The sequence below is a fragment of the Haliotis rufescens genome, unplaced genomic scaffold (genome assembly GCF_023055435.1).
Source record: "Haliotis rufescens isolate VD_foot unplaced genomic scaffold, xgHalRufe1.0.p SCAF_2, whole genome shotgun sequence".
Taxonomy (NCBI): Eukaryota; Metazoa; Mollusca; class Gastropoda; order Lepetellida; family Haliotidae; genus Haliotis; species Haliotis rufescens.
The window spans coordinates 76105330-76119694 of NW_025963890.1; the positions used below are offsets into that span (position 1 = coordinate 76105330).

Here is a 14365-nt window from a genome sequence, read left to right on the forward strand (position 1 = left end):
TCCAGTATTTTTTGAAGATGATGTGTTTATTAGGCTTGTCATATGGTTCGAGTTAAATAGGTTTGGCATGGTCAACCTCGAGACTTGGTTGACTGGTAGTCGTTGTATTCATGTTCTGGTTTCCATGATTCTGACTCAATTATGTGTAGCATGCAAAGATACAGCTACAATATTGCTGATTGCATCGGAAAACGATATTTACACGTTTACACTGAGAGTATATTTAGAGTATTAAGCCTTAACGATGCCAGCTTGTAAACTTTAATGTATAATCTCTGCGCAACTCAACTTCATTGCAGTTTCTATGGCAACGAAACAATGATGCCGATAGTCATGTTTATGATGATCATTATGTTTTGTCAAACAGCAAGTAATCGTTAAGTAGAGTATGGCATATTGATGGCACTGCATTTAACCTTCTTGCGTGACTGCACAGCACTCGTAGCATTGCTATCAATCGAAGGTTCTGCACTTTGGAAATTGAGGAAGTATCTAAACGTGCACATTTCCATTCATATGATAAAAACAATTGCACACAAACATATATATGCTGGAATAAAACTGGATTATACTTTTATTCAAAAGCGTTGACAGTGTGTGATTGTCTTTATGCTATCCTTCTGTCGTTAGTCAACTTGGCGTGATACTTAATAATAGTCTAGAATGAATTACACCTTATTTTGCTGTTGGTTTATTTAAATTAACAGTATATCTTAAGAGACGTTAAAATTTATAATACATGCCAGATGAGATCCTGATCGTAAATTTAATGTGAGTAGGGAGAACAACTGACATCCGCACAATCGCACACCTTCGCACCCGCAACCGTCATACTACAATACCTATCCACTATGTTCATCGTATCAATCACTGGATTGTCTGGGACAGATTCGAATATTTACAGCCGGACGTAATACAGCTGGAATATTCTTGAGTGTGCCCTTAAAACACACCCAAAGAAACAAAACAAAACCTCAGCAATAAACAACAACCACATACCGCAAGATCTTTGCAATAGCCAATGCGTCGAGTTCATAACAAATGACATGTATCTGTCTTCACCTCATATCTGCCCAACCCACTTACCCCATCCGAAACGAAACGAGCATTATGGTTGTGCCTACCGTCCTTCAACACAAAACAAAACATGATGCGTACACATGCATACACAGTGTACTGTCGGATAAAAATATAAGCATGTACCATATTTGACCTGCATTACAACACGTATCCATTCAAGATGCATGACAATAACAAAAGTATAATATACAAGTTCAGCAGTCGGCCTGAAGTTAGTGATCAAGGCTTGTGTTAATGTCATCCACAGAGGTAACAGGATTTGTGTCTATTTTTGCGCATATGTTTTCAATTATCTTGGACACAACCGGTGAGACTGCAGTGGAAGAACATCGCGACTTTGAACTCTCTTCCTGTATCGTTGTTGGGATGTTCAACGTATAGTCCATGATCTCTTTCATGTGTTTATCTGGTTCCACCACGCACTGACCATTAAGCTCTGTCTTCAGATGCTCCTCCACTCCCTGCGTCTTGATCGACGGCAGTTTGTGAAGGCGGAGATGTTCTCGGCATTTCGGGTCTCGTCTCTTGCCTGACGAGTTAGAGTCTGTGTACAGGGACCTGAGACTGGTGTTGCTGGACCTGGAGAACTTCAGACTGCCAGACCTGGAGGAACTGTTACTGCCTCTCATGATGCGGATCAGAGGGTTGCCAGACGCCCTGGTCTGGACCTGACCATCCGCGGGGTTGTAATCCACCATTAACTCCACCTGGCAACGAAACAGATAAGATGATGAGATGCGATGACTGGAAAGTCAACATTATTTACTTGACGTTTTTGGGGCAAAAATAACATGTTTTCGGCCGTTGCTTCAAGATATACAAGTTTGTTTCTCAGAAAGGAGTAGGGGAATAGGTTTCATTTCTATTACTCAGACAGAAGTTGTCAAACAGTCTTAGTTTCTATTCCTCAGAAAGAAGTGGTCAAACACTTTTTATTTCTATTTCTCAGAATGGAGTGGTCAAACAGTTTTAATTATTTTTCTCAGAAAGGAGTAGGCGAATAGTTTTAATTTTCTCTCCCTTAGAAAGAAACAGTGTTACAATGCCATCGTCTGAATTTTGATATGATTTGTTAGTGAGTTTGGTCTAACGCCGCTTTAAAAGTCAATACATCACGACAAACGAGATTTGTATGCAATAAGCCACGATTGAATATATCAATAGTAACCACGTCACTAGATGATATATACAGCGTTTTAGACAACTGTCGTAACATATGCTATTTATTACAGAATTCAAGCGTGAGTTTGTAGGATTTTGATTCTCAAACGAAATGCCCGAACCGTAGCCCCTTCGAGAAATACGAGAAGGAAAATAGTTCCAACCCTAGAGAGGATCACGGACGTACGGATATTAAAGAAAGATAACCTGGTACAACAAAACTGATGCCAAATATGTTCCTCATGTGTTTGTATGGTGTGTGATGAATACAAAAATCTGATTGTACGGCAGTTGTTAGAGCACAGGTAAACTTTCGCCTCTTGTAAACAACACTGATGGTCCGGTAACACAATGATAAGAAGACGCACAACTTTATGGACACCAACTTCTGGTTCAGTGCATACAGCGACGATTCGATGTGGATTCCTACACCGTCATCGAGCTGGAGTGACATTAACCAATTGATGAGAGGCATGTATGCATAACATGCTGTGATAGGCAGCAGATGAGTGAGTGAGTGAGTATGGTTTTACGCCGCTTTTAGCAATATTCCAGCAATATCACGGCGGGGGACACCAGAAATGGGCTTCACACATTGTACCCATGTCGGGAATCGAACCCGGGTCTTCGGCGTGACAAGCGAACGCTTTAACCACTAGGCTACCCGACCGCCCCGGCAGCAGATGAACATTGACAACAACAGGTAATAGATAGTAGCTCACAGATAATTGAATAAAGACACATGTACAGTTGGAATCACAACTAGCACACAGGTTATGAAGCACACGGGTATGGAAGCCAGATGTACAGTTAGGATAAGGATTTAAAGGATGAAACAGTTGTGACAAGCTAATTGGATCAGTCTTTTGCTTGATAGATCTTCACAGGCAGACGAGATGAAATACCCTTGATCTGTGTTGACCAATTAGTTGTGACGGCTGATTTCTATAGCTTCTGAGAGTTTTCTGTTGGTGAAGTTACTCACTTACTTCGAGAATGCCAATCTAACAGTTAACACAATTATAGAAAAAGACAAAGTATACACTAAAATTGGATGAATTTTAAATTAAGAACTCACAAACAGACCAGATACCTGCCCATTGTTAATTCTCTATAACCAACATTTTGAGTGGTGTTCAACCCATGATAATGCTCTCCTGACCTTGAGCCATGACAAGTAGGCTTGAACTATAACCGGTGGCGATATGTGAGAGTGACAGTTTATTGACATTGTGAGGAGATTTATTTTACTGATAGATTTGACTATCTGACTTTCAATTTATAAGAAATAATTCATGTTTAAAAATGTAATAAGAGAATTACTCTGACTTAAGCCAAGATATATCTTTGAGAATATGACATGGTTGAACTTCAACAACAACCATATTTCCTTTGTTTGTTGTTTAACGCCGGACTAAGCAAATTTCCCGCTTTTTAACGCTGGGCTGTGAATAATCGAATCTGGACCAGACAATCCCGTGATTCATATTGTTCGTTGGTTATTGTTGTTTAACGCCGCACTTAGCAATATTACAGCTATATGAGTCTATATCGAATCTGGACCAGACAATCCCGTAATTGACATCATGAGCATCGATCCACGCAACTGGAATACGATGACATGCATCAACCAAGTCTGACAACCCGATCCCGTTAGTCACCTCATACGACAGGCATAGTCGCCCTTTACGCCAAGAATGAGTTGCTGGATCCATTTATTCGTCTATTTCCACCAGACTAGGTTGCTGCCGATCTATACTAACACTAAGTCCCCAGGGGGAAGCGCCACACACATCTATGTTCTTGGTCTCATCTGTATTGCCGTTTATAATGAAGTGAAACTCACTGAATCAAACCAGATTAGATTGTCAGTCCGTGCTCTAATATACGTTCTTCGATTTCTTTTCGATCGGTGCTAAATTTGTCTCAGTATTTCGAATGAAAGATCCACTGATTGCACAACTAGCGACCTATTGAATTGCGACGAGATATACATTGTGTCCTTTAATTCTGCCTGATTTGTTTATATATAACGTCAACCAGAATAACCAGTCTCCGTAACCCGACGAAAAGGGAAAAATAGCATTGAAAACTATATGCATGGATAGCTGAAAATCAGTGGTGACACCAGGTGGTGTGGTATTGTACCATACAATTTCAGTGTCCGTTTGGCCAACCAGCGGTATCGAACCCACTTGTTTGATCAAGGCCTCAATAAAGCTTTTAAAAGCATTAATGGTTGACATTTGACGTATTATATGTTTTTAAGGCTGGCAATACACTTGCCTGTGAATGTGTGTCTAACGGGTACCGTCGGGTACGCTCATCTTTTCGGGAACACCTGTTATCATCACTATTTAACAGTGATTCATAAACATATGCTCATCATATGGTCGAAATAGTACAATCGACTCTGTGTGTTGGCAGATTGTTAACAGAAAGGTTATGTCGCTTTTGTTTACATATTCGCATAACGCGTTGTCGCATCATCTACGGTTTAACGTGCATATATCTGCTGAGAACAAGTTTATTATCATTCCATCGCATGAGATGGATTTTAGAATTCGGCTACGTAGTTACGATGACAGTACCACTGAAGTTAGAGTACACACTAGCTCTGATCCAATTGATACCCGATAACGTGTCAATAGGTATGTCAGTCTTATAACATATCTCTCTAACAATTTTCAAAGACTAAAAAAGTAAATTAATAATGTTACGTTCTAATGAGTAAGGATGTAAACGTGGAAAAGCCTTGAGGTTGTGTTAATGTTAATAGCAATATTAACCAGCGTACTCAATGTTTAATAGGAATTCTAAGACCTTTCACAGAAATTAACATACTTATAAACCCTATTAGGTGTTTGAAATAAATAACATTCCGTTTGGAAACGTTAATATTAACACAACATAAAGGATTTATGTAAATAAATACCAGTATATTGGTTACACAACATAATAACGTCATTTATCTTTGACAATTTCATGTCATTTATGAATTCATAAATAGCAATAGCATAAATGCTCATGTATAAACTGTAGTACTATATTTGGCCTTGGGCAAAGGTTGTTGTTACCCTCTGAGGTGACAATGGAAATTGTTTTCACTTAACACACAGAGCGTTAGAAACACTGCCACTAGCAATGTATATGGCCTGTCAACACGCAATGTATTTCACCAAACGACTCTGCTTCCATACGTGTTGTAGGACATTCGTGACGCAGCTTGTACGAGTTGTTAATGGCCGGGTAATGTCATTAACAGACCTGTACATCATGGACGATTTAACATAAATGGCTGTGGGTTGTTTTGGTGTCTTGCTATTATGTGTCTGGGAGACTGGCCCATTGGCATGAGCTACAGAAATAAGCGTGTTTAACACTAGTGCAGGAAGGAAAGGAGATGGAATCTCACGGTTCTAGGAGCTCTGATTAACTGATCTAGTCTGATATGAATGACAATATATGATATGAAGGGAAGACATGTTTGTCCAAAGTAAATATGTGAATCTTGCTTTAACTGTTTTGAAAAGTTGTTTACATCAGTTGTATCGTAGTGGGTCGTGCACGTTTAACAGTGTTTGGTACTGACAAACCAATGGTCACAATCGGAACAAAACCGCGACCAGTAGATCTGGCAAAGAATTGAGGTACGTCTCAGACCGAACGGTTACAAATGACACAAGTGCAACAAGGGGACACAAGTGCATGTACGTGCTTGTGTCGCTTTATAAGTGCTATCTTGAACATGGCAACCTTTTCGGATCTTGACATGACAACCATATACAACGATCCAAGATGACATGCAGTCAAATTGTTCAGAGAGCCTGACTACACCATCACATGAAGTCTTACGGCGGCAAGTAACAATTTGGTTCTTGAAACCTATTCTAATCCGGCTTTCCAGGGGGAATCTACCTTGGAAAATCTAATAACAGCCTATAGATATAAATAAATAAATATAAATACTCTGAAGCAAAAACAAAACGTCAAGGTCGGAGAGTAACCAGTCTCGATTATCCGCTGAAACAAATTCCATCGGGTGTCAAAGGGGAAAAGTCAAAGTCCATGTGAAATTTGGCAAGAAGTAGGTAACGGGATGTATGCACGGATTGGCAAAATAAAAAAAGGGAATTTAGTGAAGAAGTTAGGGATCAGGTATATAGATGTTCTTATAACGTTCATTCTACTATGAATTTGAAAAATTACTCGATTCTGAATAATTCGGTAAATCAGAGGCTATTAAATCACAATAAACCCTCTCCGCCAGCTGGTTTGACGGCCGCATCACCGCGGAAGCTACTATTCATAGAATAGTATTTTTTTCAGTCGGTGGGCATTTTAAAATAATTATCTCTACAATTTAAAGGTTACAAAATGCAAAGTTTCAGTTAGCACATTATTCAAATGATGTTTGGCAATACATTTCGTGCAGAAAACACGATAGAAATCAACAAAAAGAAAGTATTTCAAGTTTTGGGAACAGCAGAGAGCTTGGACTTTGGCGTTTTTATATAGATGACTGTGACGTCATATCCTTTACGTCACAATGACCGATATGACGTCATAATGGTGACGTTGGGTGTAGAAAGAAACCCATGTCGCTTCACTCAATATATTTGCTAGCACCAAAGAGTTCGCGTTTTATTTAGTCATGGTAGAATGGAGATAAACATACTGTGTTTTCAATGTAGAGCTAGGTTACCTGTAGATTTAACCGCGCTAACTTGAATTTGGAACCGAACGCGCAGCCTGTTGCCTTCCACTGATTTACCCACCTGACCATGAACTAGCATTTCATCTGTTTCATATTTATATCAATGCATGAAGATTCAAAGTGATCAAAATCTCCCCACTATACTATATGAAGAGGCATGACCTCAAATTCCATAGATTCAACGTTGATCTTTATTGCGAGCAATAGTCCAGCAGGTCCAGTCTTTGGTGTCTACATTTACCAACGTTTGAGGCATAGTCAGACATGCCCTTTCTACGAACATGTCTACGGCTCTTGCCCAACATTTGTTTGATCAGGGTCACAACATTCAAGGCCCCAAGTTCAACTTCCAAAAAGTGGAGGACGGTTCCAAATGTAATGTTTCAGTGATAAATGGAATGTCCGAATCAAATCCTTATTTTGACTTGGCCCCTATGGTCCCGTGTTTTCTTTTCAGGTGAACACTAGACTGTGCATTTCCTTATGGCGGGTGTCAATGGTGGGGCAGGATGCGCTCACCTTTTTGCGAACACCCGGTATCATCACCATTTGGCAGTGATTCCCAAACACATGCTTATGATATCACGATGTCCAAAGAGACCCGAGGATTTGTAACCTCTGTAACATCGGTCTTATAAAAAATGTCATGCTGAATCCATGAATAACTTTCATAATATATATTCCATGCCACGAATGTTAGAAGCTCTTTAATTGTGGACCTAACTATCTAAATGTACTATTGACTGATGGCCCACAGTACGAAATGAATAAGAATTGAGATTGAGATATAGTCGTCACAGTGATTTCCTATAATTATGGAAATTGTATTATTGCTTTTATTTTCCGAAAAGTGGTGTTTGAAGTAATAAATCAGGAAAAGATTTCTAAGAACAATTATAAATCCGCATGATGTTTACACTACGTACGCCTTAGTAATACATGAATCGTGTACAGAATTGCATATATATGTAGATACACCGAATATTTCTTCGTTTCATTCAATGACACACTTGACAAATGACACAAGGACCACTTATAGCTGAGTTTGAAGATGTATGGATAACTCGAATACTTACCGGCTTATCATGACGAATTCCATACCGCTTGCAATGAATAAATTTCCATAAGTACTTTCGGAAGCTTTTACTGGTGTAGAAATATAGAATGGGATTTAAGGCACTGTTTGTGTGTCCAAGGAAAATTGAGAAAGGCAAAATGACAAGAAAATCTGTAGGTTCCTCTTCCGTCTGAAAATCCAGGTAGAGACTGACAATGTAATAAGGAAGCCAGCAGATGGCAAACACTACAGCAAGGGCTATCAACATTTTAGCAACTCTCTTCCTCCCAGCCATTATCCTTTGAGACATACCCCTGCTTATCTCTGACTCACAGCGTTTCAGATTCTCGTCCTCTGTCCATAGTTGCTTCCCTATAAGACCATAACTAATGCAGATTCCTGTACCAGGAATGATATAGACAATGAAAAACAGACTGGCGTCGTACACTTGACGATGTAGGTCATCTGGCCAGTCTTCGTGGCAGAAGTGAAACGTCTGACCAGGAAATATATCTTCCCTGTCGGTTTTCCGGTACACCAGTAAGGGGGACATGACACCGAAGGAAATGACCCAGATGATGGAGATCATCTTGGCTGCCATCTTGCAATTACTTATCCTCTTGAATATCATCGGATGCCGTATAGCCAGAAGACGATCAAGACTCAACACAGTAATTGTGAAGACGCTTGCACATACTGTCACACCTGTAAAATACATGTCAGTGTTAATGCTTGTACATATATCTTTTGGCAGAGACAACTTGCATGAAACATGAGTTAGTAAGAAATACTATACAATATGTAGCCGCAACTGTTCTGAAGTTCCATACATCGATGGTAACAAAACATCAGTTCCCTTAAACAGCTAGGCTTATTTTGTATCATCGTTGCAAAGAATGTTGAACATGTGGCATCCGTCCGTGAACAACATTACCTCAGCAATGCCTGTTATAAATAGATTCATACGCAATCACATCTTGCACGATGTGAAATAAAGTTGTCACGCATGTGCGGGAGATAAAAAACCCGGAACGATCCATTATATTTTACGAATGGACAAGTTAGATCAGTTATTCAGTAATTTGAGGCCACAATTAAATTATTGTACGTTTGGAATTGACGTAACTATTTTTAAACATTTTGACTATCAACCGGTATCATATGACTTGCGGACGTGTAATGTGGCTACGGCCACACATAGTTAAGTAATTACATAAAGCTCAGTAAAAGAAAGAAACAGATAGACATAAACAGTCTATGTCGTTGTTCAGGGCTATACATTCCATGAAATAATGGTCTGCATATTTTTAAAACGATGAAACACCTGCTGGGACTTTATATTGGATATTTCAATTGCATCACGCAAACACGACTGACACATCATTAATGCAGACTAAAATTATTTCTGGTATCTTTTTCAAATATTTTCCATAAAAGAATGTTTTGTCAAAGACTGGACTGGATGGATATAATTCACGTTTGAGAAAATATCGACGTGTCAGGAAAGTTGGCTATTCTTACTCAGAAACCGACAGTATTTCCTTTAGTTTCTTTTCCATCAACTATCTCTGTAAGTCTCACAAGTGTATGTGTATGTGCTGGAGCTGATGGCTTCCTACTTATAGGGCACGAATATAAAAGCCTTAAACTAAAGTCTTCACGTAATGTATCATGGTATGGGTTAATATCATACAACTTTTATCCTAGCTGGCACATTTAGAATTGTACAAATTTGCGACTTGAAAAGTATTGAAAAGTCGGGGGCAGTTTGATTACCCAATTCATCTGAACGTCACAAATCTGTGCATGCCAATGACATTAATCTCTCATTTATTTCTTTAAGTACTTTTATCAAGCGTCAATACTTCGGTACTTCTAATTACCTCCTATAGTATTTTACTTTGACGAATTATAAAAAACTGACAATACATATCATTAAAGTTTTTAAAAATATATAGCTGAAAAGAATTAGTAATTTATTTAAAGTTTTGGAAAATGATCATGAAGTGCCTCAATAAGCCTTCCATTTTCTAATGCTACAAATAGTGAACGTATCATTCACGGTTCTCAAAAATGTAATTAAATATTCACGTTTGCAAGGAAAATCCCGATCAATCTGCACATTAAAGCAATGTACTACTGTCACAATGAGATGTAATTCTCCGACTGGTGGTTATATTAAAACAGATTAGTACAAGCAAGGGATTCATAGCAGATACATTCACCCATTGGCAATCTCGCAATCATTTTCGCAACATGATATTCCAAACAGACATTTTCCGAAAGGACAGATGTTAACACGTTTATTTAAATTTCATAAAGAAGTTTAATGTACCCAAAATAATTAGATTATTAACTCATCTACAAATGCGACGACGGTGCCAAAGTTTACTCGTTTGCATATAAACTGCCCCTTTAAGCAGTTTCATAAGCGAAACTGTGTTGCCTTTAGGGATCCATCAACAATTATCTTCTCAGCTTATATCTGTTTTTTTTTGGAACGAATTAGATTTTACTGATACCACGTCAACATACCCTGCTCATTTCCCAATGGTATTACCGTGGCCGTTGTTTGATATTTTATTAATACAACGTGTACACATTAGTCAGGGCATACATAATAGGAAATGGCATCTCACAGAGAGACAGAAGAACAGAGAGATTGGAAGGTCATCAGACGGTGTGATTTATATGACAATGTCCAGAGAAAGCCAATCTCATTTATTTAACTCGGGGGACGATTGTATTTACATAAGATAATGCATATGGCAATCCCGTGTGTCACAGTCAGTGATCTTCTGTTCTTGTAACTTAATGTCGTTAAGTGTCACCGGGAAAGACACCAGATATTGTTCATGGCAACAAGTGGCGTCATACCAACCATTAAATCACGGGGAAAGGGCTACATACATTTATACACGTAGATCTCACAACGTCTAAAACGACCTCTATAACATTGTAGGGGACGAATGTGCAGGGTTCTTCTTCTCAAATTTGTCATGTTCCATTCGTTGTGACTATTATAATATGTATGTGTGTAAAGATACATACGTAAACAATATTGTCTACTTTAGATCTCTTAACATGATTTGGATAAAAGTGATTGAGTTACGCAGCTTTGAACAGTGTTTTCAAAAAGCTGTTTGGTAGACATTTTGAGGGTATTTCTAAATTAGACGCATCATGGGCAGCACATGGATAACCAAGCCTGGCAGTCAAAGCCGTGCATCAACGCATCATTATTCGTCCATCACGCTCCCCCGTGAAATAATTGAAAATAAAAGCGACAAAACCCTTTCCATAGCCACATAGAGTCGAAAGTACGGTTCAGACTGTATCGTGTGTATGTTGTCATGCATCACTATAATAAAGTGGTGTTTGCGAAAAGGTGAGCGTATCCTGCCCCACCGGTGGTACCAATCACAAATACATGCAAAGATAAGTCAATAAACTTCAACTGGGTATTACATCTTTAATGTCCTCCTCATGTCTACCAAAACACATTTTGAAAGCTTTACTGAGGCCTTGAATGTTGTAACCTTGATCAAACAACTTTGAGTAAGAGTCGTTTGACGTTCTTTGAATTCTTTGCAGAAAGAGCGTGTACCTAAATCAGTGAAAAGTAAACACCAGAGGCCTGAGCTGCCAGAATAGTGTTCGACATAAAAGGAAAGTGGATTATTTAAAGTGCATAACGTCAAGTAACAGGACAATAGCAACATACACTACACTATTTCGATAGTTAAATATCTTTTGTTTTATTAGCATGTGTATCTACTCAAATATGAGAAGTACTTCTTACTGAGAGTAACCTTTATTTAAAGTCAACTTAACCAACTCGTGTCATACCAATGCCATCAGTTTTTGCTATTTTAATTTCTTACTTGTATTATGGAATATTGTGTTTTTCGTTGATTAAACCATTTATGTGTCATGGTCATTTGCTAATTTCATTTTTTCTTCTCCTGTATAAATATGCTATAGATTGTTGTAATATGTGTGACAACTCCTTACATCTAGGATGCATCCACTGGATGTTCAATCAGTCGATCTCAAACAGTTACATAGAAAATTTTGCGATACGTCATTAGTTTAAATCAATACCTCCGATCTGTTTACTGCGATTCGTGTGTCTTGATATTCGTTTGATTTCATCATACACTGTCACGTGTTACATCCATGGTCTTTCTCCAGGACATGTTTGTACGGGTCGTTGTTTGACCCCGTGCCCCCTGTTATGCATCATTTCTTTCAGACATTTATCTAGGATTCCTGTTTCAATTTATAATTTCCTTTTCTGTAACATGTTACATGCATGACTTCCTTTAGCAAAGACATTTATCTAAAGACTCTTGTTTCAATTTACAATTTCTCTTTCTGTTACATGTTAGATGTATGATTTCCCGTAGCAAAGACATTTATCTGACGATTCTTGTTTCAGTTTACAATTTCAGCTTCTGCCCCATGTCACATAGAACCAATCACGTCTTGTATTGCCGTTTAAATCAACACTTAAACATTCCTTGATGAGACACCTCTCTCTCGAGACATGCTGAGGTGCACTTTGTCAAAACACACTTCCTTTAGCTGCCATGTACTGGCTTTGACTGTCAGACAGGCCAGTCTGTTGGAGACAGGCCACGTGTGTGAAATCCAGAATACCTCAATTCTTCTGAAAGCCATATCCATTTGGAAGATAAGCATAATAATATTTATCGTTTTTTTATAAATAGATAACGTTTCCCAACGATGTTGGTTCTTGACATACTTTAAGGGGTTCACTAGTAAGCTAATTTGCTGTGATGCTATTACCAACTAATGAAAGCAGTGTACAACCAGCGAGGTTTAAGTAAGGTGCAATGATTTCCCTTCCCGTGACACTGCTTCCCTCATCAACGTAAATGTGTTTTTACCGCTGTTGTTCTATTTCTGATCATCGTGCAAAACGAATAGGCACTTTACGTCCGATTCATCCCTAGTTGGTGATCAAGAATGACAGGAGTACTGCTGTGCGGTGTCACAATTACCGTACACATTGGGAAAGTGGCAGTGCTACCAGTAGGGCAGGACATGCTTACCAGTTTTGCGAAGATCTTGTGTCATCACTGATTTTCAGTGATGCACTTAAATAAATTTTACCTCTATTTTGCCTCTTACACCCAATGGCATTTGACACGTCGGATGATCGAGACTGTTTTTTTTTTAAGTTGAGTGCTTTCTGCATGATGGCAGACAAGTAACACATGCATGTTCCCTTTTTGAATTTGCTAAAAGACGAGTATACGTCATGTTTTGTCAGGATGCCATCACTACCCATGTGCTACCGACTGCATACTCTTCACCGAGGGATAGTAATCTCTCCAGATAATCTCTCTAAATCTCTCTAATATCTCCGGAACATATACATAAGAAGCGGGCCATTAGTGGTATGGTCGGGCGAGAATCCAGCTGTCGATAGTTGTTAAGAGTCTCCTCACTTCTCCTCTGAATATGCCTAATCGACAGATCAAGTGGAAATCAGATTTCCTGGCGGTCACCTGGCCATAACCGACACAATATTTGCTATACTCAGACAGATGTGGAGAAGAAACACATTTCTATATAAATCGCATTTCATATATTGGGAACAATATTCGTCAGCGGTACATATAAATTTAGCATTCAAACCTGTAACGGTATGGCCGACATCGTGAACAAATGGCAATGTAATGTTTCTGGTCCTTTCTTGGCCAATCTAAAATAATTCAGCAAAGTTTTATTTTGAACATCCACCAAAAAAGATTGCTGTTTGTGAATTCAAACGAAGATCTTATTAAGAGGTCAGCTGAAGCCTTCAAGAAAAGAACTTATTATTTTTTTGTATTGATAACAAGTTACTTAACACATACTGTACATTTTGATATTAGTGCATTAATATTGATATCATGCATCTGGGTTGGCGCTCAGTAACTGTAAGCCACATCTCCTGTACAGTGGAACGTTGGCTTCATTAAGGAATAAGCTCTATCACCAGGATCTTGTGAGACGATTAAAGAGAACAGAATCAATCCCTCGCCGTGTACATTGGTGTGTGTTTGTTTGTCATTTAACTCAGTACTTAGTAATATTCCGGCTATTTGACAACGGTCTGTAAATAATCGAGTCTGAACCAGACAATGCAGTGGATACAATGACATGCAACAACCAAGTCACCGAGCCTGACCATCCGATTCGGTAATCGCCTCTCACGACAAGCATGAGTTGCTGAAGGTCAATTCTATCGTTCATTGATGACAAAACCCATATAGGGTATCACATACATGTACGTATAGATACATGGCTTATGGGATGTATTGTTTGTGGGATTTGTG

At 38.7% G+C, this 14365-nt stretch overlaps 1 protein-coding gene across 1 annotated transcript in view; it reads right to left on the bottom strand.

Annotated features, from left to right (window-relative positions):
- Window positions 1-253: 253 nt before the first annotated feature.
- LOC124147608 (QRFP-like peptide receptor) overlaps window positions 254-14365 on the bottom strand; it is a 30404-nt gene continuing 16292 nt past the window's right edge. Inside the window, exons 3-4 of the mRNA XM_046518289.2 lie at window positions 8035-8720; window positions 254-1787 (exon numbers count right to left, since the gene is read on the bottom strand). Of these exons, the coding sequence (XP_046374245.1) occupies window positions 1293-1787; window positions 8035-8720 (1181 nt within the window). The 3' untranslated portion in view covers window positions 254-1292. The remainder of the gene's footprint in view (window positions 1788-8034; window positions 8721-14365) is intronic.